General features: G+C 59.1%; 3 protein-coding genes across 8 annotated transcripts; all 3 read right to left on the bottom strand.

Annotated features, from left to right (window-relative positions):
- Positions 1-79: 79 nt before the first annotated feature.
- STUB1 (STIP1 homology and U-box containing protein 1) lies at positions 80-3,758 on the bottom strand. Its single transcript, XM_085237524.1, has 7 exons — positions 3,476-3,758; positions 2,698-2,896; positions 2,453-2,618; positions 2,126-2,216; positions 1,512-1,568; positions 1,194-1,310; positions 80-1,041 (listed from the first exon to the last, which is right to left on the bottom strand). The coding sequence occupies exons 1-7, from the start codon at positions 3,662-3,664 to the stop codon at positions 916-918; spliced, it is 945 nt and encodes a 314-aa protein (XP_085093650.1). The 5' UTR covers positions 3,665-3,758; the 3' UTR covers positions 80-915.
- A 308-nt stretch (positions 3,759-4,066) lies between these two features.
- On the bottom strand, positions 4,067-8,887 carry RHBDL1 (rhomboid like 1). 4 transcript variants are annotated; one of them, XM_085237801.1, is made up of 8 exons: positions 8,670-8,887; positions 6,921-7,079; positions 6,430-6,654; positions 5,983-6,131; positions 5,787-5,899; positions 5,614-5,714; positions 4,922-4,982; positions 4,067-4,841 (listed from the first exon to the last, which is right to left on the bottom strand). In XM_085237801.1, the coding sequence occupies exons 1-8, from the start codon at positions 8,706-8,708 to the stop codon at positions 4,570-4,572; spliced, it is 1,119 nt and encodes a 372-aa protein (XP_085093927.1). In that variant the 5' UTR covers positions 8,709-8,887; the 3' UTR covers positions 4,067-4,569. The 4 variants fall into 4 exon arrangements, with proteins under 4 accessions (XP_085093927.1, XP_085093929.1, XP_085093926.1 ...); XM_085237803.1 differs by lacking the exon at positions 6,430-6,654; XM_085237800.1 differs by lacking the exon at positions 8,670-8,887 and having other exon boundaries at positions 6,921-8,484.
- A 1,913-nt stretch (positions 8,888-10,800) lies between these two features.
- On the bottom strand, positions 10,801-22,675 carry RHOT2 (ras homolog family member T2). 3 transcript variants are annotated; one of them, XR_014886822.1, is made up of 20 exons: positions 22,536-22,675; positions 22,245-22,303; positions 21,346-21,427; positions 21,178-21,221; positions 19,537-19,590; positions 19,159-19,211; positions 18,524-18,632; positions 17,977-18,078; positions 17,444-17,542; positions 17,220-17,328; positions 16,815-16,935; positions 15,927-16,011; positions 14,806-14,951; positions 14,602-14,702; positions 14,401-14,531; positions 13,914-13,994; positions 13,571-13,693; positions 13,129-13,331; positions 11,813-12,333; positions 10,801-10,836 (listed from the first exon to the last, which is right to left on the bottom strand). XR_014886822.1 is itself a non-coding variant. In XM_085237642.1 (19 exons), the coding sequence occupies exons 1-19, from the start codon at positions 22,570-22,572 to the stop codon at positions 12,246-12,248; spliced, it is 1,827 nt and encodes a 608-aa protein (XP_085093768.1). In that variant the 5' UTR covers positions 22,573-22,675; the 3' UTR covers positions 11,491-12,245. The 3 variants fall into 3 exon arrangements, 2 of the variants coding, with proteins under 2 accessions (XP_085093768.1, XP_085093767.1); XM_085237642.1 differs by lacking the exon at positions 10,801-10,836 and having other exon boundaries at positions 11,491-12,333; XM_085237641.1 differs by lacking the exon at positions 10,801-10,836 and having other exon boundaries at positions 11,491-11,926.
- Between the last annotated feature and the right edge of the window lie 4 nt (positions 22,676-22,679).

Genomic DNA, 22,679 nt, shown 5'->3' with positions numbered 1-22,679 from the left:
ACGCCTGGGACAGCTGCCTCTCCAACTGGGCAGTGCACTGCTATCCCAGCCCACTGCAGAGAGGTTCCTGAAGCAGTCGAGCTCTTTCCACATTTATTGCTGAATGTTTTTTGTTTCATTTTCTTTTAATGACATTGGCAAACTGTCCAGAAAGCACTCAAAAGCCAGGCAGGCTGCAGGCCGACCACCCAGCAACGCCGATGCCACCCCGCACTGCAGCCTCAGTCCAATGCAGGGTTGGTGGTTTTCTGTTTTGTTTTTTCTTCTCAAAAGGGATTTCAGTAGAAGGAAAATGAATCTGGTCCCAGGAACCCCAGCCCCAAGGCTGGCAGGGGAGGATAGATGCAGGCAGCCACCCCTTCCAGCCTAGGGACAGTGGTTTCCCAGAAGCCCCAGAGCAAGGCAGGACAGGCAGAGAAAACATCTCCCACCCCAGCACATGGCTATTTACAGAAACCAGTGAGACACGACTCTGTCCCCACAGGTGATGGAATGGGAAGAAAACCTATGTACACAGGGAGGGGATGTGGCCGGAGCAGTGCAGGGAGCACCAGCACTCACCCCAGGCAGCTTCACAGGGTGTGACCTTTGGAGATTGTCAGCATGGAGGGGTCCTGTCTCTTCCCTCGGAGCGATGATAACACTGTTGGGCCCTTCCTGGCCCCCTCCCACTCCAGCAGCCAGGGCTCCCCCAGCACCACGCTCCCACCCAGCTGCTACAGTTCTGCAGGAAGGGGAGAAGGCGATGGACCCTCACTCAGCACTGCTGATGGGTCTCTGGGCACCCAGAGCAGATGGGGACAGATAGACAGGGAGTAAGGCAGGGTGCCAGCCCAGCACGAGCAGCCTGCAGCTGGGGAGAGCCCACGGGGGGGAGGGGGGAAAAGGGAGGGGAGCAGCATCACCCCTCGGCCATCAGTAATCTTCAACCCAGCCGTTCTCTGAGATGAAGGCGTCGATCACCTCCTTCATGGCGAGGTTGGGGATGAGCTGGTCCTGGGTAAGGGGACTCCGCGTCACAGGATCGAAATGACCCACGCGCTGCAAGGGAGGTGGCCAGGAACCGGTTACACTGCGTGCCTGGCCCCAGGCCAGCAGCACGGGGGGGTGGGGTGCAGCATCTGAGCACAAAACTCCCCGTTGCTGCCAGGGGAGGAGGCAGCAGCGAAGAAGAGCCCACAGCTCTGCAGTACCTGGAGGTGTTCCTCTATGTCCTTCCTGTCGTACGTGATCCCGCTGGGTGTGATGCAGGGCTCTCTCATCAACTCAAAACTGATCTTCCCGCATAGGTAGTCAGGGATGTCGCGCTTCTGGCTCGAGTGAAGCAGAGCTGGGTTAAGTTTGCAGCAGCAAAAATAACAAAGGGCTGAGAGGTGGTGAGGACGCAGCCGTGCAGCGCATCAGCTCAGACAGAGGAAGATTTAAGTCCACATTGGCAGCAGGGACTAAAGAGGATACAGCAAGCAGTCTCGGCTGGGGAGAGCAGGGAGCATGTGCAGGGGTACACTCACCTTCCTTTTCTCATCCACCTGAGAGAAGAGTTCATCCATGTCTGCCAGGTACTTGTCCTGGAAGAGGAACCTTTATTGAGTGGGGGCACAGCTCCATGTCAACAAGCTGCAGGCAGCGAGCAAGCCCACACTTTGTGGCTGCTCCGAGCACTTATTGCCCACAGAAGGGACCAAGCCCACAGAGCGGGCAGGGATCCGGCCACAGGTTCAGAGCCAGATTCTTTGTTTCACAGCCCCTGGTTCCCACCCCTCTAGGCCGAACTGCGTGGCAAAAATGATCCAGCTTAAAAATAACCATCCTTTGCAGGGCTATTTTTATCCCAGGATTAGTCCTCTGCTCCAGGACACCATGCAGACCTACAGGCAGCCACGAGCTGCTCCCATTGCACAGCTGTCGAGGAATCACGGGCATGCAGCTGGCAGGGCACGAGCAGCAGCACCGCTGCCTGGCTGGGACAGGAGGGTGACAGCACAGGGGACAGAAGAACGCACAAGGGGGATGAAAATCCTGTGACAGCAGCTCGTGTGGAGCCAGAGAGAGGAGGGAGCAGCACCAGGGAGGCTTTGGGAAGCCCTGCTTCCCTCCTGCCTGCTTTGCCCACACAGTCACTCACATGTTTGGCCTCAATGCCGGCCAGCTGAACACGGCCCCGGCTCTCATCCACGTTTTCTTCTTGCTGAGCCTTCCGGCACTCAGCCAGCTCCCTGTGACAGAGGCAGTGGTGAAAGCACAGAGCAGCAGCAACAACAAGACACTGCTGCTGACCCAGCCCCAGGGCTCTGCACACTGCAGGCATAGGGGTGCTGCACTCAGAGCTGCAACAGCCTCATGGCACTCTGAGGTCCTCCCAGCAGCTCGCTCCTTCTCCCACCTCCTGTCTCACACACATCGCCCCCACCTTGGGGCTCAGGAAGTCAAGTGGAATAAAGGCTGCCGTTACCTTTCCTTCTCGGCCATGATCAGCCTGGTCAGGTAAGAGTGCAGCTCGTTCTCTTGATTGATCCGCTTTTCCTCAATGCTGTTCCAGCGCTTCTTCTTGGCGATGCGCAGCGCGCTGGGGATGTCATCCCCAAAATTCAGCCGCTGCTCCTTGGCGAGGTTATAGGCTGCAGTGGGAGGGGGGAAACAAAGCAGATCTGAGTCCTGCCACACCATGGGGACAGCCCTCTCCTGGCCGCCACTCACCTCTCTGCAGGTTGGCGATGGCCTCGTCATAGTTCTCCATCTCCATCTGGCACTGCCCCAGGAAGAAGTGCGCCTTGACCGACTGCCCATCCAGCTCCAGGGCCCGCTTGCAGTCAGCCAGTGCCTTGTCGTGCTGCTGCATCTTCAGGTAGCACAGCGCCCGGTTGGTGTAATACACGGCCACCAAAGGGTTCCGGTTCTGCGGGGCAACCATGCGTCACCTCCCTGCCCACGGGGATGCCACGAGGAGCAGCCAGGTGACAAAGTGACGGGCGTGGGACAAGAGGGTGCTGTCACCCGGCCTTGGAATGCCAGCTCAGCAGGAAGGAGACAAGTTAGGAGCTGTAGCTCCATAGGGAGGTGTGGAGAGTAGCCTGGCCCCACAGCCTTACAGCCACCGGTGAGGACAGGGCTGTGGGCAGGAGATGACCAGGGTAACTACACGGCCCTGAAAACAGGGAGAGGACACCGGGGGTGGGGGAGGGGGGGGCAGACAGACAGAGCCTTGAGCAGGGGGATGCCAGGGGGTGAGAGGACAGGGCCCTGGGCAAGGGGGCACCAGATAATGACGGGGCCCCGGACAGAGGGACACCCGGGGGAAGGGGAACGACAACAGGGCCTTGGGCAGGGGGACACCGGGCTGGGGGGGCCAGGGCCCTGGATAGGTGGGCATAGTTGGGGAGGGCAGGGCCGGGATAGAGGGGCACCGGCAGATCGGGACAAGGGAGGACCGGGTGGTGGGAGCAGGCGGGGAGGCCTGGACCCGGGAGACACTCACGATGGCGCGGCCATAGGCGGCAGCGGCCTCGGGGTACTTGCGGCCGCCGAAGAGCCGGTTGCCCTGCTCCTTGTGCTCCTGCGCGCTGTGGCTCTTCTCGGGGCTGCCTCCCCCCGCTCCCGGCCCCGCGGCCCCCGGCCCGGCCGCACCGCCGCCGCCCTCCCGCTCCCGTTCCTCCTTCCCCTTCATGGCCCGGCCCGACCCGGCCGTTGGGGGCCGGCGGCTCCGCTGCCTCCGGCCGCGCACTGCGACAGCGCCGCCCCGCCCCTCCACTTCCGGGGCGGGGCTTCAGACGGGTGGGCGTGGCCCTACGGGTTTTGTGGGCGTGGTTCGTTTTGTGGGCGTGGTTCGTTTTGTAGGCGTGGCCTGTGGTGGGCGTTGATCATCTTTAGTGGGCGTGGTCTGCGCGTTGAGGGCGGGGAAAGAGGCGGGGCTTGTTCTGTGTTCCCGTCGGCGCGCTGCCCCCTCCCGCCCCCGTTTTCCGCCCCAGTAACCCATCCCCGGGTTCCCTCTTTCTCGCATGAGCGCTGCCCTAATTAACTCAGCGGGCAATCCTTAATTAACCCCAAATTAATAACCCTCACCCACAAAGCACCCCCCAGGGAGGGGCCGTGTGCAAAATATTTATTTCTACTCCAAAAAAAGGGAGGGGTGGGCGGGCAGTTCCCCCACCCTCACCCCATAACAGCTTTTTAGGGGGCACCGGCAGCAGCGCGAGGCCGGGGGGGGCACTGGGGGCTTCGCTTTCCCCCTCCCACCCTCACCCCCCTGCGGACGGTTCTTTTGGCATAGAAAAATAAATGGCTCCACGTTGGGCCCCGCTATTCCCGGGATTGGGGGGAGAGGAGGGGGACACAGATTTTCGGGGAGCCCGGGAAGGGGCTGCGGGGGCCATTCCCAGGGTGGAGCTCTGTGCTGACGGGGCTGAAGCATCCTTCACACGGTGGGGGGGCACGGAGGGGCCCAGCGCGGTCGCTAGCACCGAGGGGGCAGCACGTCCCCATGTGCCGCGCGGGGACCCCCCCATCCGCCGGGCCTTTGGCCATCGCTAGAAAAAGGGCATCTATAGGGAGGATAAAGGGGGAGGGGGGTCCTTAGGGCGGAGGTGGGATTTGTGCCCCCAGGAGGTCGTAGGCGAAGATGTTCCAGAAGACGGCGAAGAGCAGGAAGGTGCCGTAAGAGAGCAGCACCACCCACCAGCCGCACTGGTCCCGCAGGCTCTCCTCGTAGCTGCGCAGGATGGTCAGCCCCATGCTGATGCCCACGATGGCCCCCGCCAGGTGTGCCATGAAGCTGGGCTGCGGACCCGATGCTGGCAGCGGAGGCGAGAAGCGGAGCCACACGGCGCGTCCCACCTCCGAGCTCACTGCGGGACAGCGGCGGTGGCATCGGAATCCTCACCCGAGCCGCTGACCCCAACCCCGTCCCCGCTGTCCCCGTACTCACTGCACACCAGCGCCAGCACCATGCGCAGCAGTTTGTAGGGGCAACGCATCCCGGCCCAGTTCTGAGGGCGGACGGATGGGTGGGTGGGCATGGGGCACCCCGCAGAGCTGAGCCCCGTCCCCACGGTGTGCCCCGGGCCCTGCTTGCCAGCCGTGCCAACCCAAGGTGCCGCCCTCCAGTGGCACAACCCCTTGATGCCCAAACCGTGTTCTCGTCCCAATGGTCTTAACCCCATGATGCCTATCCCACGAAGACCACCCTACAGACTCACCCTAGGTGCCCATCCCATGGTATTCACTCCACAATCTCATCCCATGATGCCCAACCCATGATGCCCGCCCTACAATTTCATCCCACGAAACCAACCATATTACGTCAACCCCACGGCGCTGTCCCACAGTTTCACCCCACGACACCCACCCCATCATCTCACACAACGATGCCTTCTCCATGCTGCCCACCCCACGCTATCCACCCTGCACTCTCACTCCACGGTGCCCACCCAGTGACGCCCACCTCATTATGCCCACCCCACGATCTTACACCAGGATTCACAACTCACAAAACCCGTCCCACAACCTCACCCCATGACACCCACCCCCTGGTGCCCACCCAGGGATGCTCTCCTCACGATGCCCACCCCCAAACCTCACCCCTTGCTGCCCACCCCCCGAGGTGCCCCCACTGCTGACCATGACGACGTTGGCGAGATGCGCCGAGCAGAGTGCATACACCCCACCTGAGCCTCCAACCAGAGGTGCCCGCATGTCCGTGATGGAGACGGTGAGGGACCCTGCCACACGTTCCCCATTAATCAGGGACAGAGGGACAGCAGGAATGGGGATGGGGACAGGCATGTGCCCACCTGCAAGGACACCGGCCAGGTAGAGGAAGCTGATGCGCAGGATGCCGTGCACCATCTCCAGGGGCACCCCGATCATCAGCTGCAGGAGGGCATTGAACCCTAGCTGCTCCAGCCTGCAGGGGACACCATGGGACACCGTAAGGCAACATGTGGGATGGGATGAGCTGGAGGAATCCCGCTGAGAGCAGGGACTCACCCCACGTGCATGAACATGTAGGTGAGGAAGCGCCAAGCGCGGGCGCGGTGCCCGGGGTGGTAAACCAGGGGGCTCTTCATATACTCAGGGTGATAGGTCTGCAGCACCCACTTGTTCAGCCGGGCCCCATAGCACAGGAACACGATGATCTGTGGAAAAGCACAGGACCGTTGCACCCCAGCACTGCAGAGACACTCCTGTCCTGCAGGGGGACATCACCACTGGGGACATTCGCCCCTTGGCATCCTGAGGGCATTGGCGCATCGCAGCCAGGGTCACCTTGGGGCTGAGACCCCGTTGGAGATGGGAACATTACACATGGGGTCAGCTGTCCCTTCCACCACAGGTCTGAGATCTCACGGGGAACACAGCATCACATTTGGGATCACCCAACCCACTCTAGGTCTAAGACCCCACGGGCACCACACAGCGGCTGGGTTCAGGCACCTGGGTGAGGGTGACAGCTGCCATGAAGACAGGTGGGGGACACGTGCGGTGTTGGTAGAAGTACCAGCGCCGGTCCATCTCACAGGGCAGGATCTCATAGGCCACGTAGCGAACGAAACGCTTGTAGAAGCCCAGCCCAGTCTCATCGAGGAGCCCATCCCGGGGCAGGGCTCGCTGCCCGTTGGCGATGGCACGTTTGAAGCTGCTTGAGCGCTTGCTGCTGATCTGTGGAGAGAGCCTGTGGCCACCATCGCCACAACCAGCTGCGGGCACCCGGTCCTGGCTTGCACTGGAGGGTGCCCACTCCATCCCATCCCATCCCATCCCATCCCATCCCATCCCATCCCATCCCATCCCATCTCATCCCATCCCATCCCATCCCATCCCACCCCATCTCGTCCCATCCCATCCCGTTCCATCCTGTCCCATCCATTCACACCCAAAAAGATGGCACCCACCCGCTCCCATCGCCGTGTCACCCCTGCACTGACCAGGTCTACCAGCTCCTGATAGCAGACCTGCCCTTCATCATTGCCCTGTGCCAGGGCCACCAGCATGTCCAGCTTGGCAGGATCCAGGGGCAGCTCATGGCTGTGCACGAGGCTGGCAAACGTCTCCACGCCGATGAAACCGGTGTTCTCAGGGTCAAGCTGCAGGGAGAACATCACGGGCATGGCCAGGCTGCATCCTGGCACAGGAACCTGCATCCCAGCGTGGGAACCTGCATCCCTAAGCAGCTGGGAGACCTGGATTGCTGCCACCCCATGCCACTTGCCCCCCCATGCTCTATGCTGTGCAAATCACAGAGCTGTGCCATCCCCATTGTGCCATCCCCACGGCGAGCCACGCAGCCACCACTCTCCCACTCAGTTATTTCCCCACCGCCAGCAGCCTGCCAGCCAGGAAGCCATGAAGCCAAACACACGCGCGGTGCTGGCACAGCCTCCTCCTCCTCCTCCTCCTCCTCCTCCTCCTTCTCCTTCTCCCTCACAGCTCCCATGCACCTGCATTTCCCGGCTCCACAGCACCTGTGCTGGGGCACCCCACACTGAATGGGCACCTCTTGTCCAAAGGATACCCCATGCAACTGGGCACCCCGTGACCAACAGGTAAAACACACCATTGGGCACCCCATACTACTGGGTGCCCCATCCCCACTGAGTGCAGAGTGGGAGCACAGGGTTGGGTGCATGGTTGGGTATAGGATTGGGTGTAAGATTGGGTACAGAACTGGGGTGCAGAGTTGGGTTGCAGGGATGGGTGCAGGGTTGGGTGTAGGGTTGGGTGCAGGGTTGGGTGCAGGGTTGACTGTAGAGCTGGGATGAAGGATTGGGTGAAGGGTTGGGAGTAGGGTTGTGTGGAGGTATGGGTGCAGGTTTGGGTGTTGGATTGGGTGTAGTATTAGGTGTAGGGCTGGTTGTAGGGTTGGTATAGGATTGGGTGTAGGTTTGAGGTGAAGGGTTGGGTGCACAGTTTGGGTGCAGGGTTGGTGTAGAGTCAGGGTGCACGTTTGGATGCAGGATGTGCACAGCATCACAACAGCCACCAACGCACAGAGACAGGGAGCACCAGGTACCCCTTGTCCACCCACCACACACATGCCACGTGCTGTGCCACACCAGGACCCAGCACACATCTTCTCATACACCAAGCACTGGGAGCCACCGATGGTTTGGAGGCATCTCCCTGCACACAACGCCGGGGGGGGCCCAACGAGGAGCCACTCCGTGCCGAAGGGCTGCGGGGCACCGGCGTGACCCCGGCACCGCAGCGTCCAGCGGGGAGCGGGGGACTCGCCCAAGGTCACGGAGGCAGCCGGGGGGCGAGAGGGGCTCCGCGAACCCCACGATGAATCCCCTCCCAGCCCGCGGCGATGCTGCCGGCTCTGCTCGGGTTGGATCGGGACGCACCGCCGGGGCCGCCGGGAGGTGCCGGGCTGCGGGGCCGGGGAGAACCGAGCGGTATCGCGGCGGAGCCGGATCCTGCCCTGCGCTACGCAGCAACGCCGCTCCCGCAATCAGGTCACGGGGCTCCGAGCCCGCAGCGGGGCTGTCGGTTCTGGGGGGGGGGTCCATCCAACGCCCCCGGCGCTCAGCACCCCGCCGTCCTTCAGGGATCCCGGGGGAGGCCACAAGTGAGCTGAGCTGCGCGGCCTCAGCGGCACCACGCGCGCGCGGTTTGGGGGCACGGGGCACGAAGCTCCCCCCTTTCGGAGCCCCCCCCCCACCCCGGGCTCTCACCTGCTCCTGGATGAGCTGCAGCAGGGAGCTCCTGTCCATGCACCCGGCGGGCACCGGGCTCCGCCGCTCCCCCGCGCCCGGGGCCGGCGAGCCGGGCAGGGGAGCGGAGCGGGCGGCGGGGGCGGCGGGGGGGGCGGCTCTCCCCGCCAGCCCCGCGTTGCGCCGGGCCCGGCAGCGAGCTGCGTGCGCCGGGAGCCGCCGGTGGCAGCGGGGCGGCGGCGGAGGCGGGGGCGGGAGCGAAGCCGAACGGAGCCGCCCCCGCCGCAGCGCGCGGCGCAGCGCTCCCCCTCCTCGCCGCGCTCCCCCCTTTTCGCCGTCGTCCTCCCCTTAACCCCCCCCCGGTCCTACAGCCTGAGAACAGCGGCCGCTCCGACCCGCCCGCAGCACCGATCCCGCGTGCTGTGATGGGCTGCGGGGGGCCAGGCGGCACCGGGAACCTGCGAGAGCTGATATGGGTTCGTGCATCCCCGTATGGGTACCGGAGTCTCGGTAAGGGTACCGGTGTCCCAGTATGGGTACCAGCATCCCGGTAAGGGTACCGGCACCATAATATGGGTAGTAGTGTCCCAGCATGTAACAGCATCTTGATATGGGTACCAATATCCCAGTATGGGTACCAGCATCCTGGTATGGACACGTGCATCCCAGTATGGGTACCGGCAACGTGATATGGGTATTAGTGTCCCAGCATGGGTAACAGCATCCTGGCGTGGGCACCAGCATCCCAGTATGGGTACCAGCACCCCAGTATGGATATCAGCATCCTGGTACTGGTACAGGTACAGGTATGTGCATCCCAGTGTGAGAGTGTCCATCCCAGTATGTTACCAGCATCCCAGCAGGAGTACCAGCATCTCAATATGGGTACCAGCATCTCGATGTGGGTATCAGCATCCCAGTATGGGTGCCAGCATTCCAATATGGGTATCAGCATCCCGGTGCTGGTACAGGTACAGGTACATGCATTCCAGCATAAGTGTGTGCATCCCAGTGTGAGTGTCCTTCCCAGTATGTTACCAGCATCCCAGTATGGATATGTACATTTTTCTATAGGAATCTGCATCTTGGTATGGGAAACCTGCATCTCAGTACAGGTATGTGCATCCTGGTATGTGCATCCCAGCACTAGAACGAGTATCCTGGTATGAGCCTGTGAATCCCAGTATTAGGATCTGCATCACTGTCCAGGAACCTGCATCCAGGTGCAAGTATCTGCATCCCAGTATGGATTCCAGCATCCCAGCACTGTGGGTAGATGATATATCTGGCCCAGCTGCCTGCCAGATGATCCATTCCCATACCCTCCCGTCCTGTGGACCCTTCTCTGCCCTGAAAGGATCCCTTGCATCTGCCCCATCCAGCCCCTGAGCGTAGGCAACAGCTCCCCAGGACCACATCCCATGGGAGAGATGCTCTGTGAGGTTTAGACATCCCTGGGGCTGTTTTAAGACCCTGGAGAGGTACTGGGAAAATCCCTTTCCTGCACTGAGACTGTGTCCCTGGTGCCCAGCGCCTGTGATGGAGCCTGCAGAGACAGAAATAGGCGAGGGAAAAGCTGCCACTGGGAAACGGGAGCAGGAAGGGAGGTGGCACAGGGCTGAGTGCCGGAAAGCAGGGCCAGGGCCTCATCCAGAAACCAGGCTTCTGTTTGCACCCCAAATCCCCATAACTTTCCCCAGATGGGTGGACAGCCCCCTCCCTCAGGACTCCTCCCTGCTGCGGGGACCCCAACCAGACCAAGGACAGCACAGAGACAGGACACGGACTGTGAATGGAAGGTGAGTAAAAATTTATTTCATTGGAGAGAACAAAACTAAAACAGCACAGCTGTGCCAGGCCTGGAGCAACGCAGGGCGCAGGGACATCCCTGTGCTCCAGGGCTCTGCCCCACGGACACACTGCTGGCAGGCAGCAGGACAGAACAGGAATGAAAAGCCCAAGGACACGGCCCCATGAGTGGGTACCAGTGGAGAACCTCAGGCTGGCAAAAGCAGCTCTGGACAGAGCCAGTGTCGGGGACAGTGCCGCTGCTGGGATGGGCATGGCAGGATGCTTCCCACAAATGGTGGCTTTCCAACTCCTCGCTGGCTCCAGGCCACAGTACAAGTTTAAACAGATGAAGGGACACAGAAGCAGCGGGCTGTCCCTCGGTGCTGCCCCGAGCTGCCTGTAAATAAGCCTACCCTGAGTGCAGCCTAAGAGCTAGTGTCACTTATTTCACCAGGAGCTCCCCCTGGCACAGCAGAAGTGGGCTGGGAGCCTGGGGCAGGAGTGAACAGAGTGTGGAGCTCCAGGGCCAGCACGGGCTGGTATCACTCTTTGGGATGCTGAGAACAGGAGCAGCCCCAAACTCATGCTGGCTGAAATGCCAACTGGCTGGAGCTGGGCATGGGGGGAAAACAGCTTCCAGTTGTACCAGGAGGTGCAATGCTCAGAGCCTCCTGCTCTGATAGGGACCCACAGAGGGAAGAGCAGGACAAGGACCACATGATGGCACTGCCAGGCAAGGGCATCCTCAGCCCATGCAGTGCTCTCTGGCACCAGGAATACTGGTCTGTGGGGGAGAGGGAAGGGACACACAAGCAGGTAGGAGAGGAGGGCAGATGGCCCAAAATCCAGATGGGATGGTATTGGGAAACAGAGACTTGGGATGGGAGTGTGCCTTATGGGGCCGAAGCTGTCCAGCACTGCTGCAGCAGGCAGAAATCCTGACAGCCTCAGTGCTGGCACTGCTGGAGGCCCTCGCGGCTCCAGGAGCATCACCCTGCAGAACTGAGGGCCCTAGCAGGGCCCCATGCAGAAGGGATGGGCCTAGCCTACGGACAGATAAACACTCGTGTTTGAACATAAAAACAAACTTAAAAAATCATTAACAGAATAAAAGAAGGGAGTAGTGATCCCTTTGGCTTCCAGGGAGGAGGCCCCCAGCTGCCACACAGGCAAGGTGCCCAGGGGCCAGTGGGGCAAGGCTGGCTGGTGCCAGGGATCGATCCTGCTGGTGCTGGGAATTCTGGCTTCTCTGATCCTGCAATCGAGGCTGGGGGAGGAGGATTTCCCACCAGGGACCAGCGGGCCCTCATGGGGCATCATTCAGGACAGGGAGCTGGTGGCACAGGAAGGACGGGACGGAGAACAGCTCTCACTTGTTCTTGGCCAGCACGCGGTACAGCGTGAACCCCACCAGGGCAGTGACTGCAGCCCCCAGGGCCACCCGGAGCCAGAAGGACGCAGCTCCCAGCTCCACAGCATTCAGGTGGCTGCAAGGGAAGAGAGAAAAGATGGGTGAGTGATGTGAAAGGAGACAGGTGTCCAAACGAGCCTGGCAGCTCTTAGGATGGCATGGCTCAGCTCCAGGGGATAAACCCCATCCAAAGGTGCTGGTGCAGCACTGAGCACCGTGAGGCTCCCGGCCCCGCACAGCGAGCGCCCGCCACGCGGCATCACCATCAAACCCAACGATGGTTGGTAGAAGGAAGGCAGGCTTCACCCTCCCACAGCCCTGAAATAGCACACCAACATCTAAATAATTAGTACGAGCAAGGAGGTACTCATCTTCCTTTCTAGGTCAGGCTGCTTTCACAGCTTCAAGTGCAGAGAGCCCCAGAAGTGGGCGCAGTGATGCTGGCACAGGGGTGAGAAAATCAGCAGCAGCCATGGTACTGACCTGGGGACAGTGAGGGAAGGGCCCTGTGCCCTCTGACTGTACACATTCCCTCCCTAAACACGTGCTGTCCTGCATCGCTGTGCTCCTCTACGAGGAGAAAAGACGTATCCATTATTCATTCTCCACTAAATCGGGAGGAGAACAGCCAATCCCCGGCCCTCCATTACGTTGTTATTTATTTATACCAAATACCCTAAGATATATAAAGAATATTTAAATTTTAATACTGCAGAGGAAAAAAAAAAAAAAAAAGAGCGTTGGCTCTAAAAATAAAGTTGTTTATTGAAAAAGCTAAAGGGAAAACCACTCACTGGTAATCCCATCCTGTCCTCCAACGCACCCACATGCTCTCCTAGAAAGGGCAGAGCCCCAAACGTGCTGCCCAGCCCCCTTCAGGAGCAGCTCCTTCCCAAAGCAACCTGAGGTCCTGCTCTTCTGATCTCTTTACTGCTACTGATCAGGAGAAAACAGCCACCTCCTCCTCCCTGCAGGTGCTGGCACACTAGGCTGACTACTCACCTTTCAGCACTTTTTTATCTCAGCCTTCAAAAAACAAAGATCCTGCCATCAGAGCTTATCCAATAAATCTGCCAGAGGGCTGCATGAGGCAGAAGACAGTTGAGTCCCTTCGCCCTCTCATATCAGGGAAAAAAGCGGCCCTTTTGTTCCCATTAATCACATAAGCAGATGATATCGAGAGCTTGGGAGAAACCACGGGGAATGCAGGGTGGGGAAGCTGCAGCTTCCTGCCCTCAGCTCCCAGCCAACAGCCCCCTCCGTGCCACGGATACTAACGGGAATGTGGCAGCAGTGGCCAGCTTGGTGTAGACAGCAGTGCTGGGCGGGCCCTGGCTGTGGCAGGAGAAGAGGAATGGTGGTGGGAGGCAGTGCTTGTAGCAGAACTCAGCTGGGGACAGCCCGGGCTGCTGGCTTGCTTCTGGCAGGTCTGTCTTGGAGGCCACAAAAACGCAGGGGATCTGGCTGTCCATGTAGTGTTGCTGCAGGCAGAGGAAGAAGACGAGGGGTGAACAACTGACCACTGTCCTATGGATCTCCAGGGAGGGAATCACAAGGTTTCCCCAGCCAAGAAGGGACCAAGGAAGGAGGGCTGGGTAGCACCAGCGCTTCCTGGAGGCGTGGGTTCTAGCTGCAGGGCAGGGGAAGGCTGCTCCTGCACCCTCCTGGGAAATGCAGGCCTGCCACTCAAAGGCTATGCCCCCAGGGTGCCTGCACTCACCTTATAAATACTGGCACAGTAATTGAAGGATTTGGGGTCACTCAAGTCATAGATCAAGCAGGCAACGTCGCAGGCTGCGTCCGACGCCTTTGTGAACTGCATCTCAGCACTGACCTCGTGCAGCTGGAGCAGGAAAGGAAGGGACAGGGGGCACAGCACTGCCGTGAGGAGATGGAGCTGAGTCTCACATCAACACACAGATGATGCAGTGTAACACAGCCACAGGCACAGCACAGCACAGGGGTGCTGCGATGGTGCAATATGGGTGGACACAGCCCAGCCCTGCTGCCTGCTGCTGTGGCCACGCAGACGTAGCAGCAGTGCCCCCCTCTCTCACACTTACTATAAGGTACTTTTCCTGGCCGTTGACCTGCACAGTATTGATCGTGTAGAGAGATGGCTCTCCTGGGTTCTCCCTCTGGGCCTGCCATGGATGAAAACACTGTCTCAGACAGCAGGGAGAGTGCTTAGGGGAGGGAGAACACTTCACGCTGCTCTGATCCCTGCGGTCTAACAGCCACTGCCCTTGAAAGCCAGCCAGAGTCTGCCACGAGACAAGGGCCGTTAGCAACGAGCAGGGAAAAATCAGCATCACCTTGGTCAGATCAGGAAAGAAACAGCCTCTCAGAATTCTTGGGACAAGCAGAGGGAGGGGACCCACAGCCTTACGCAAAATAAAGGGGCAAGAGCCACGGCGTAGAGGGGTGGTACAAAGCCCTGCGCTGGGACGCTGGGTCTGGCCAGGGCAGGAAGGTGCTGGCACACAGCAGATTGCTCAGCAGCCTCACGCTCTGCCTCCTGCTCCACCAGAGAGGGGAGCAGCCACTCACCGCGAGGCTCCTGCCGAGGAAGGCCTGCAGGAAGGCAGACTTGCCTGCGCCCCTGGCTCCCAGCACCTTGCATAGGAAGACGTTTCTCTGGGTCTGGCCTTTCTCCAGGTCAATCCTCTTCTCCCGGGTCACTGGCAAAAGTAAGGGCGGGTGAGTGCCAGGAGGACACCAAGCTGCCAGGAGGTGAGGGCGCTGCTGTACCTGTGAGGGCCTGAGTCTGGGAGTCCTGCTCCGAGAGGATGGGGTAGCCCAGGTAGCCGAGGCACTCCAGGCAGTGCTGCACATCCAGGTAGGCCACGAGGCTGGAGAGACAGAGAGCATTGGGAAGCTGGTCAGGGGGACGCTGACAAGGTCAGCAAGCACTACGTGATGGGACTAACAACGTGGGAGAGGGACTGAGCTTACGTCCACTGGCAGAGAAATCCATGCAGGGAAAGCAGGCCTTTATCAGTGGTGCATACCGTGTTGTAGAGCTCAGGGCCCCAGGGCATGCAGGGGAAGACACTGAAGAAGTTCTGCAGCTCTGCAGGAGAGAGGGCACCATCCTGGTCCTGCCAAAACAAGTGGGAGTCAGCAGCTGAGACAGGACACACGGCTACATGCACACGGCAGCTCTCTACAGCCACGTCAAGTGCTGTCAGGGACCGCTCTCTAGGGGTTCTGGCACACTGAAGCCAACTCATTTCCTGCTGCAGAATGACACAGGGATCCTTTCAATAGCAGACATCAGTTGCAAGCAAGGCCAGAGCTGCGTGACTGCACAAAGAGCCTGAACCCCAGGGACACTCATCACTGTACAACTAACAGGCACTGCCAGAGGGGATTCTGTTCTGTGACTAAAACTGGAGCCACCACCAGCCCCGCCACTGGGAAGGACCTGTTCACATGTACCCTGCAGCCCTGAGCTGCTGGTCCTGCCACGCTGCAGTCCTGTGCTGCAGGGAAACCAGCCTGAGGTCTGCAAGCAGTCACAGAGCCCTCCAGAAAACCACACGCCAACACAGCAGCTTCAGGGTAGCATGCCACAGGGCCACACCACAGAGGATCTGCTGGCATCCGGGCACACAGAGACATGTTCTGACTCAGTGCTGCAGCTCCCATGGAGCCGCCGTACCCCAGACGCATACCAACATGTAAATAATTAGATCAGATGCATGCAGATTCAAGACACGCCCTTCCCTCACTCTCCAAAGAGCCAGAGTATGGCACCAATTAGTTGCTTTCATTCCCTCTCTGCAACCCAGCACCCCTTCCACGGGGCTGCCAGCTGTGTGGACACTTCTGCTCGGTTTGTGGCTGCAGGCCAGCAGCTCTGATCACTTTCCCTATCACCCTGTGTGCTACAGACACTCACAGTGCACGGCTGACACCAGCTCAGATCCCAAAAGCCCACATTTTACCACATGCTCTTTGGACAAGGGTGGTGACCCCAGTCCCATGGCCCTGACGTGCAGCTACAGTCAGGTACCTGCAGCTCACTGCGACCACCAAAGCCTCAGCAAGAAGCTACACGGCGCACTGCACACCTTGTCATGCTTCTCGAAGAGCCGCTGCAGGAACTGGTAGCCCAGGTGGTTGAGCTCCGTGGAGCAGCCAGGAGGCAGGCGGAACCTGCCAGGAGAGACCCAAGTGAGCAGCTCCAGCACCTCCTTGCTCCCTGAACGAAGGGCAGTGTGTCAGCGGGTCCTCTGCAAAGCCGCATCTCAGCCAGAGCACACGGCTCCACAGTCCCTCCCTGCCCATGGCCAGCAGCTGTCCCTAGGCCTGGCTGTTCCCTGGCTTTAGGGAGAAGGTGCTGAGTGTGTGGAGCAGGCTCCCCTCGGTACATCTGCACCACCTCCCAGATCGGGATCTCATGAGGCCTTTGCTTAGCCTCACAGTCAGGGCTGCAGAAGGGCAAAGCTCTAGATGCAGTGCTTTCCATCAGCACAGGCCCTGCTGTCTTCCCCCATTGCCTGCTCTCTGGGGAGAAGATGAGGCAGCTCACAGCCAAAGCCTTTCATTACTGCCAGACCACCACCTCCAGGGTGGCAGGGAGCAGAGAAGAGACAGCAGCTACAGAATCAGCCAGGAAGGCTATGCTGACTGCTCACGGCTCCTGACAGCTCAGCTCAGGCAGAGACAGAACAGCCTTCAAAAGTTCCTTGTTAATGTCAAGGCAAGTCAGGGACAAGCCTTCATCGCTCTGTTCTTTGCCCACCTACACCACAGCTAACAGCACAGTTAACAACTTCAAGGCCTTCACATTATTGCCAAGCTCATGACCATAGGGAAAGATGAGGAGCATGAACATGACTGTAAGCTCAGGGTGCAGATTCAACCTCAGCTGAGCAATGCAGCAGATGTCAGGGTATCGAGTTGTACACCACGGGGTTGTCACACCCTGCAGCCCCACTCCATGCCAGGATACGTACTGTGGGTACAGATAATCATCTGTCAGCTCCAGCTCGTCGTCATAGCCGAAGCGGCGAAGGATGGTCCATGTGGTCTCATGTCGGCCCCTCTGGATGAAGAGCGTGTTGAGGAAGAGGAAGCCTGTAGGGGAGAGATCAAGCAGCTCAGACAACAGGGGCCAGACTGGGATTCAGCCTCAGAGATCCCCATCTCAGGAGTATGCATTCACTGGAAAAACCATGCTTGGACACAAAGCTTTACATAGCCATAGCAGGCACAAGTTTGCTTTGACAAGAGAGACTAATTAGGCCTGGATCGAGATCCAGGAGGCTCAGCCTGGTGATGGGGCCCCTTTGCAACATGCTGAAGGAGGTGGATCCATCCACTCCTTGCAGTGAAGGAGCAGACAGTCCCTGTGCTGTTACCATTTAACGTCAGGCCGTTGTCCTGCACTCCGTCTGTGGTGTTCTTCCACACAACCATCTTCACATCCTCCAAGGCCTGAGGAGCCAGCGGGTTTCCAAAGCAGGACTTCTACCTCCCAAGAGAAAGAAGGTCATTGTGGGCCAGCACATGGACAGCAGAACCCTCTATATCACCAGCATCCAAGAAGGACCAGGAGATACTGCAGCTCCAAAACCAACCCTACCTGAAAATAGTTGAGTTCATCATCACTGAGGATCTGGTTATTATCTTGGTCTGAGAGGTTGAAAATCCGGGTCAGCGCTCGTGAACACGCAGGTCTCAGCTGCAAGGGACCAACCATATTAACAAAACCAGGGCACTGCATTCGGTGTGGCTCTTTCTTCTGTCTCCCAAACCCCAAAGCCCTTCCTGCAATGGGAGCGCGGTTCAGGTAGGCCACCACCAAGCTGAAGGTCAGAAGCATGACAGCCCACAGGGAAGGTTTCCCTTGGACTCTTCCCACCACACAGTCTGGAGCATGAGGGCTCCTGCAGATATCTCTGGTCAGTGTACTCTCATCTGGCTGCACTTAGCAGGGAGAGCTTCTTCCCCCTCTGTTGGCTCCCCCCAGGGGTACTGCTTTCCCCTTCTTGCTACTTTGGCACAAATTCTCCACATCCTTCCCAGGGGTAAAAGGCACAGCACCAGTCTGGAACTCCATGACCCCACAGGTGTGATGGGCAGAGACTCCTCCAGGAGCTGTGAGCAGATTCCTACCTGCTTCTCTTCCGGGTCATAGAGGGGTGCAGTGGGATGCAGCACAGCTTTCTGGGCATAGTAAAAGAGCTCAGAGATGTTCTTGAGGTTCTTGGCAGAGCACTGTGGATTCAAAGGAAGACACAATGCTATGAATGGGCAACGGGCTTGTGACAGTGGGGGGAAGGAGACTGACTGGAGCTCTATGAGCCACGAAGTAATGCACAAAAGCACAGAGCAATCTCTGTCCAGCATCAGGAAGAAAACAAAATGGAATCCTCCTGCACATACTCAGGCTCTACTGCACCCACTCCACAGCCTCAGAGCCAACATGGGCTGCGTGCAGTTCTAACACTAATTACAGCTAGACAGAGTAGACACTAAAACCCCCTCTTTGCGTGGAAAGCAAAGCACAGAAAGCATAAAGCACAGGTCCTTGAGGCTCAGACTGAGGTCATTCTGCAGGGCAACACTAGTAGGGCAGATCCCCAAAAACATGAAGGCTCCCCTGGCCCACATCAGCTCCTACTCCTCACAGAGGTTTTTCATAAACACTCAGGTCCCTCACCTCCACACAGGTCTCAATCTCCGAGAACTGGTTCATGATGGGCAGGATGACTTCCATGGAGCTCCCCATCTGCAGGTCAGACTTGTTTCCAACTAAAATAATGGGGATCCTGGGGGAGAAAGATGGTGAGTCAGAGAGCACGAGTGGGGCCAGCCCTCTGCCAGCCTCAGCTGGGCTCCAGCTGCATGTTGCTGCACAGCTGCCCAGGGAGCCTCCCTGCCTTCCTCTGCAAGGTCCTAAACAGCTTTCCTGCTTCCTACAGCTGGGAGCATCCATCTGGAGAAACAGACTGCCTGATCCTGCTTACGCTTTCACCCAGCAGCAATATGTTCAGGAGCTTTTAATCCAACACAGCAGCCTTCTGCCTAAGCGACCCACATGCAGCTTCTGTGCTGCCATCCTCCCTTAGCAGCCTCCTTCTTCTTGTCTTGCCACTGAGACCCTAAGGTGGGGGGAGGGGAGAAACCTTCTCCTGTGACCCTCTGACTCAGCTAGACCCACAAGGGAGAAAAGCCCCCACATTCTTCTGCTGTAATGGTCTAGTCACCGGTTGCACAGCTGGCTCAATCTGAGCAACCTCCACAGGCAACAAAGGCAGCGAGGGCCCTACAACCTCCCAATTCTGCCCGCAGTACCTGGCACCCTTTTCAGCTCCCCCGTTCACCATGGGGATCCATTTTGTGCGAATCTGCAAGGCAAGCACAGAGAAAGACCTGTGTGAGCAGACTGGGGAGGGAGAGGCAGCTCCCAATGCACACAACGTGGCTGTCAGCAGGGCCCTGCAGCCATCTGCTCCCCAGCATTCCCCCGCACCAGCAGGCAGAGCATACCCAGGGATGCTGTATGCCAGCAGAAAGATGTGACAGGCCTGTTGCCTCCAGCACAGACGGACAATTGCCAGCGTGGGAGCACGCCCAGGCTGTGCTCAGCCTGTCTCTGCTTGCAGGAGTCCCAAACCCCAAAACCTCTGGAGGGCTGGGGGCATTTCAAGGCTCCCAAAGGGGACACGTTACCTTCTCAATCGTGGCTTCCTTGGTGACATCATACACCACACAGACCACATTGGCCTGCAAGAGAGAAGCAGAAAGGGGGTGAGCAAAAGTCCTGGTGCTCCCATAACGGCAGGGGAAGCCTTCCAAGCTCAGGCAGCTCCAGCCCCAAATGCTGTCACTGCGCATGCACTAAAACCCAGCAGCTGTGGTTTAGAATGCATGAGCAGTACACACAAAAACACAACACACATGCTGCCTGCAGGCTCGTCGGGAACTGGACAACATCAACTAGAACCTCAGCTGTTTTGTGCCAGCATGCAGAATCTCCCTTCTCAGCTCTTGGCACAGCACGGATGTTTTTCTTCCCCAGATTGGCAGGAAGCACATGGCAGCTCCCAGCCCTGCTCCTCCCTGCATGTAAGGCCTCCATAGAAGAGGGAAGGGCACACGTGTGGCGATGCCAGCCACACAACAGCCATTCCAAGCCAGGCAGGGTGGTGGCAGCACACAGAGCTGCTCAGCCCAAGCCTAAGAGCCGGGCAAAGGCAGAGGAGCCCTTTGACCACAATGCCTCACTGCTGCCAAACCCCAGCTCTGCAGTGGGATGCCGGGAACACAGCCTCACTTCTCCACTTCAGGCCCCATCCCACAGCCACCAGCACACCCACCACCGTGCCATGCTCTCCCAAGTGATGCTCTTGGGGTGCCAACCCTGTGCCAGGCGGCCAGGATCCCCTTCTCCATTTGGCTGTGCATGGGAACCACTCCTTCCCCTCCCCGCACTTGACACCTCAACTCCCCATTTCCACAGACACGGTGGTTTGGCAGCTGCTGACCTCCTCTTCCCAGCCCTGCACAGACAGCACTGACACTAACGCTTTGTTTCAAGCAGACAGAAGGGATCACTGGCCCTTTCAGGGGAGAGTTTAGTGCTAATCCAGGGATGCACAAGGGTTTAGGCAGGATTTTCTGGAGCCGTTTTAAGCATCTCAGGACATTCCTCCTGTCTGGGCAGAGGGAGCAGGAGCCCCATGCCCCTGGCCCACCTCCTCAGCTGTTAGATGCCAAGGTGGAACAATGGAAAAGTTTTGCTGTGAGATGCACAGGGGGCAGAGGGCTTTGTTACATACTATCAAGAGGTCCTTCTCTTGAAGGAGCCAAAGTTAATCCCAAAGTGAGGGAGAGCAGCAGGGCTGGTTGGATGGATTTTTCCTCCTCCCTGACCAGTATGTCCCAGGGCTCCATCTCCCAAAACACCACCTCTGTGTCACTGCTTTATCAGACAGCCACAGGGACCTCAACCAGGGAGCAGAGGGTCTCATCAACAACTGCTGCTCCCCTCCACCTCCTAGGAACATCCCAGGGCTGGAAACACACCATGTGCTGCTCAGCAGCCTCCTCTACCTACCGGTCAGCAGGGAGTTGCCCCCCACTGCTCTCCTTCTGGTGGCTCCCCAGAAGGCCAGGACAAGCCCTACAACAGCTTACAACAGATTAAACAAAGTGCTAAACAAACTGCTAGTGTTAATCCGCAGATAACCAACTGCCTGCACATCTCTGGGTGGTTAATGGAAAAAGAGAGCAGTCACATGTCACACGCAGGCTGCAGGGCTATGGCAATGCAGCCTTTTGCCCTGCAATGCCCCATCCAGCCCCGCTCACCTTAGCAATCTCCTCTTGTAGCTCATCCTCAGTCTGCTCTGTCTCTGGAAAGGGAGAAGAACTGTCACCACACACTGTCAATGGCTGCTGCAGTAGGGGCACCCTTCCTGCTTGCTACAGGTAGGCAAGGAGAAGAGACACCAGCAGGGAACAAGAAGACAGTCTCACCTGAATAGTCCACAATGTGAGTGGGGACCTTCTCAGGTGTGACATCAGCTGGGATAGTGATCTCTTCTGCACGAGGTGGCACCTACAAAGCAGGCACTGTGTTCTGCTGCATGAAGCAGCCAGTCAGACCAAGCAATGGTGAGGATGGGAGATGGGGCACTCAGATCTCAATATAGCTGCTGCCCAGGAAGGATGACTCCTGCCTGCAGATTGCTTCTCTGCCTGCTGGGAGCTGCAGCAGGCTGATATGTGCTATTGCCTGCTCCACACACAATGAAACCTGACAGCCTCCCAGCCCTGAGCACTGCCTGGAGACACAGTCCTGTGTCCCGTCATGAAAGCAGCATTTAAAAAAAAAAAAATCAGAGCTGCCACCCCCACACTAAGCCCTCAAGTGCTCCCCTAGCTCCAGCCTGACCTCCTGGCAGCTGGAGACAGGCTAAGCTGATTGCCTGGGCTTTGCAGTGAAACACAGAAAGGTGCTGGAAACCAGTTGTTCCCCTGCAAGCTTATGCTTCCCAATGAGCACTATCTGCCTGCGGGCAGACTGCTGGTGAAGCAGTGCAATGCCCCTTCTGCATCCAAGCTGTCATGGGACGGCAAGCCACACAGCTAGAGGGCACGTGTAGGCAGGCTGGAGGCCACAGTGCCAGCCCTGCTCAGAGTGCCAGGCCCTGCTCCAGCCATGCAGGAAGGCAGGCGTGGCCCGGCCCCTTCCATGGGCTCTGCTGCAGTACTGAATGAGGCTGCAAAGCCCCCGAGGGAGCAGCAGGGAAGGAGGCCCCAAACCGAGACGCCGCATGGATGAGGGCACAGAGAAAGCACCGCTCCGCCTCCAAACGCCTGGGGCTGCAGCCGGACACAGCGGTGCCAGCGCCGCCCTGCAGCTCCGCGCTCACCTCCTCGGGGAACTCCTCTCCCACCAGAGCCATGATCAGGGACGTCTTCCCCACCTGGGCTAGGAAAGAAAGGGGAAACGTTGGCGCTGCACGGAGCCGCGCACACCCGGCCTCAGCGGCCATTCCCGGCCCGACGCCGCAGGGCCCAGCGGAGGCCCGCACCGCGGCGAGAAACCGCTGACACCGGCCTCAGCACCGCGGGGACCGCAGCACCGGGAGCCAAAGCCTCGGGCGGCGCAGCCCGGCCCGGCCCAGCCGCTCCTGCCCCTCGGCCCCGCTGGCCGCCCTTACCCTCCCCCAGCAGCAGGATCCGCACGTCCCGCTTCATGGCGGCACCGCCGCCGCTCCAGGGGCCGCCGCCGCCAGCGCCGCTTCCGGTGGCAATCAGCGAGTAGCGGGAGAGAGAGCGGCGCGGTCAGCACAGCGCCTCCTTTC

This window comes from Meleagris gallopavo, chromosome 16, assembly GCF_905368555.1.
Source record: "Meleagris gallopavo chromosome 16, MGAL_WU_HG_1.1, whole genome shotgun sequence".
Lineage (NCBI taxonomy): Eukaryota > Metazoa > Chordata > Aves > Galliformes > Phasianidae > Meleagris > Meleagris gallopavo.
The sequence above is the reverse complement of the archived record's forward strand: the minus strand, read 5'-3'. Positions and strand labels throughout refer to the sequence as shown.

Coding starts and splice junctions, on each gene's coding strand:
- STUB1 (XM_085237524.1), bottom strand. CDS start 3,664: ATGAAGGGGAAGGAGGAACGGGAGCGGGAGGGCGGCGGCGGTGCGGCC. Junction 2,619..2,697: donor CATCGCCAACCTGCAGAGAG/GTGAGTGGCGGC, acceptor CTCCCACTGCAG/CCTATAACCTCGCCAAGGAG. Junction 1,042..1,193: donor ACATAGAGGAACACCTCCAG/GTACTGCAGAGC, acceptor CCTCCCTTGCAG/CGCGTGGGTCATTTCGATCC.
- RHBDL1 (XM_085237800.1), bottom strand. CDS start 7,136: ATGCAGGTTCCTGTGCCAGGATGCAGCCTGGCCATGCCCGTGATGTTC. Junction 6,132..6,429: donor CAGCTGTCACCCTCACCCAG/GTGCCTGAACCC, acceptor GCTTTTCCACAG/ATCATCGTGTTCCTGTGCTA. Junction 4,842..4,921: donor GGTGCTGGCGCTGGTGTGCA/GTGAGTACGGGG, acceptor GCTGTCCCGCAG/TGAGCTCGGAGGTGGGACGC.
- RHOT2 (XM_085237641.1), bottom strand. CDS start 22,572: ATGAAGCGGGACGTGCGGATCCTGCTGCTGGGGGAGG. Junction 21,222..21,345: donor TCACATTGTGGACTATTCAG/GTGAGACTGTCT, acceptor CTCCCTTTCCAG/AGACAGAGCAGACTGAGGAT. Junction 19,212..19,536: donor AGGAAGCCACGATTGAGAAG/GTAACGTGTCCC, acceptor CTTGCCTTGCAG/ATTCGCACAAAATGGATCCC.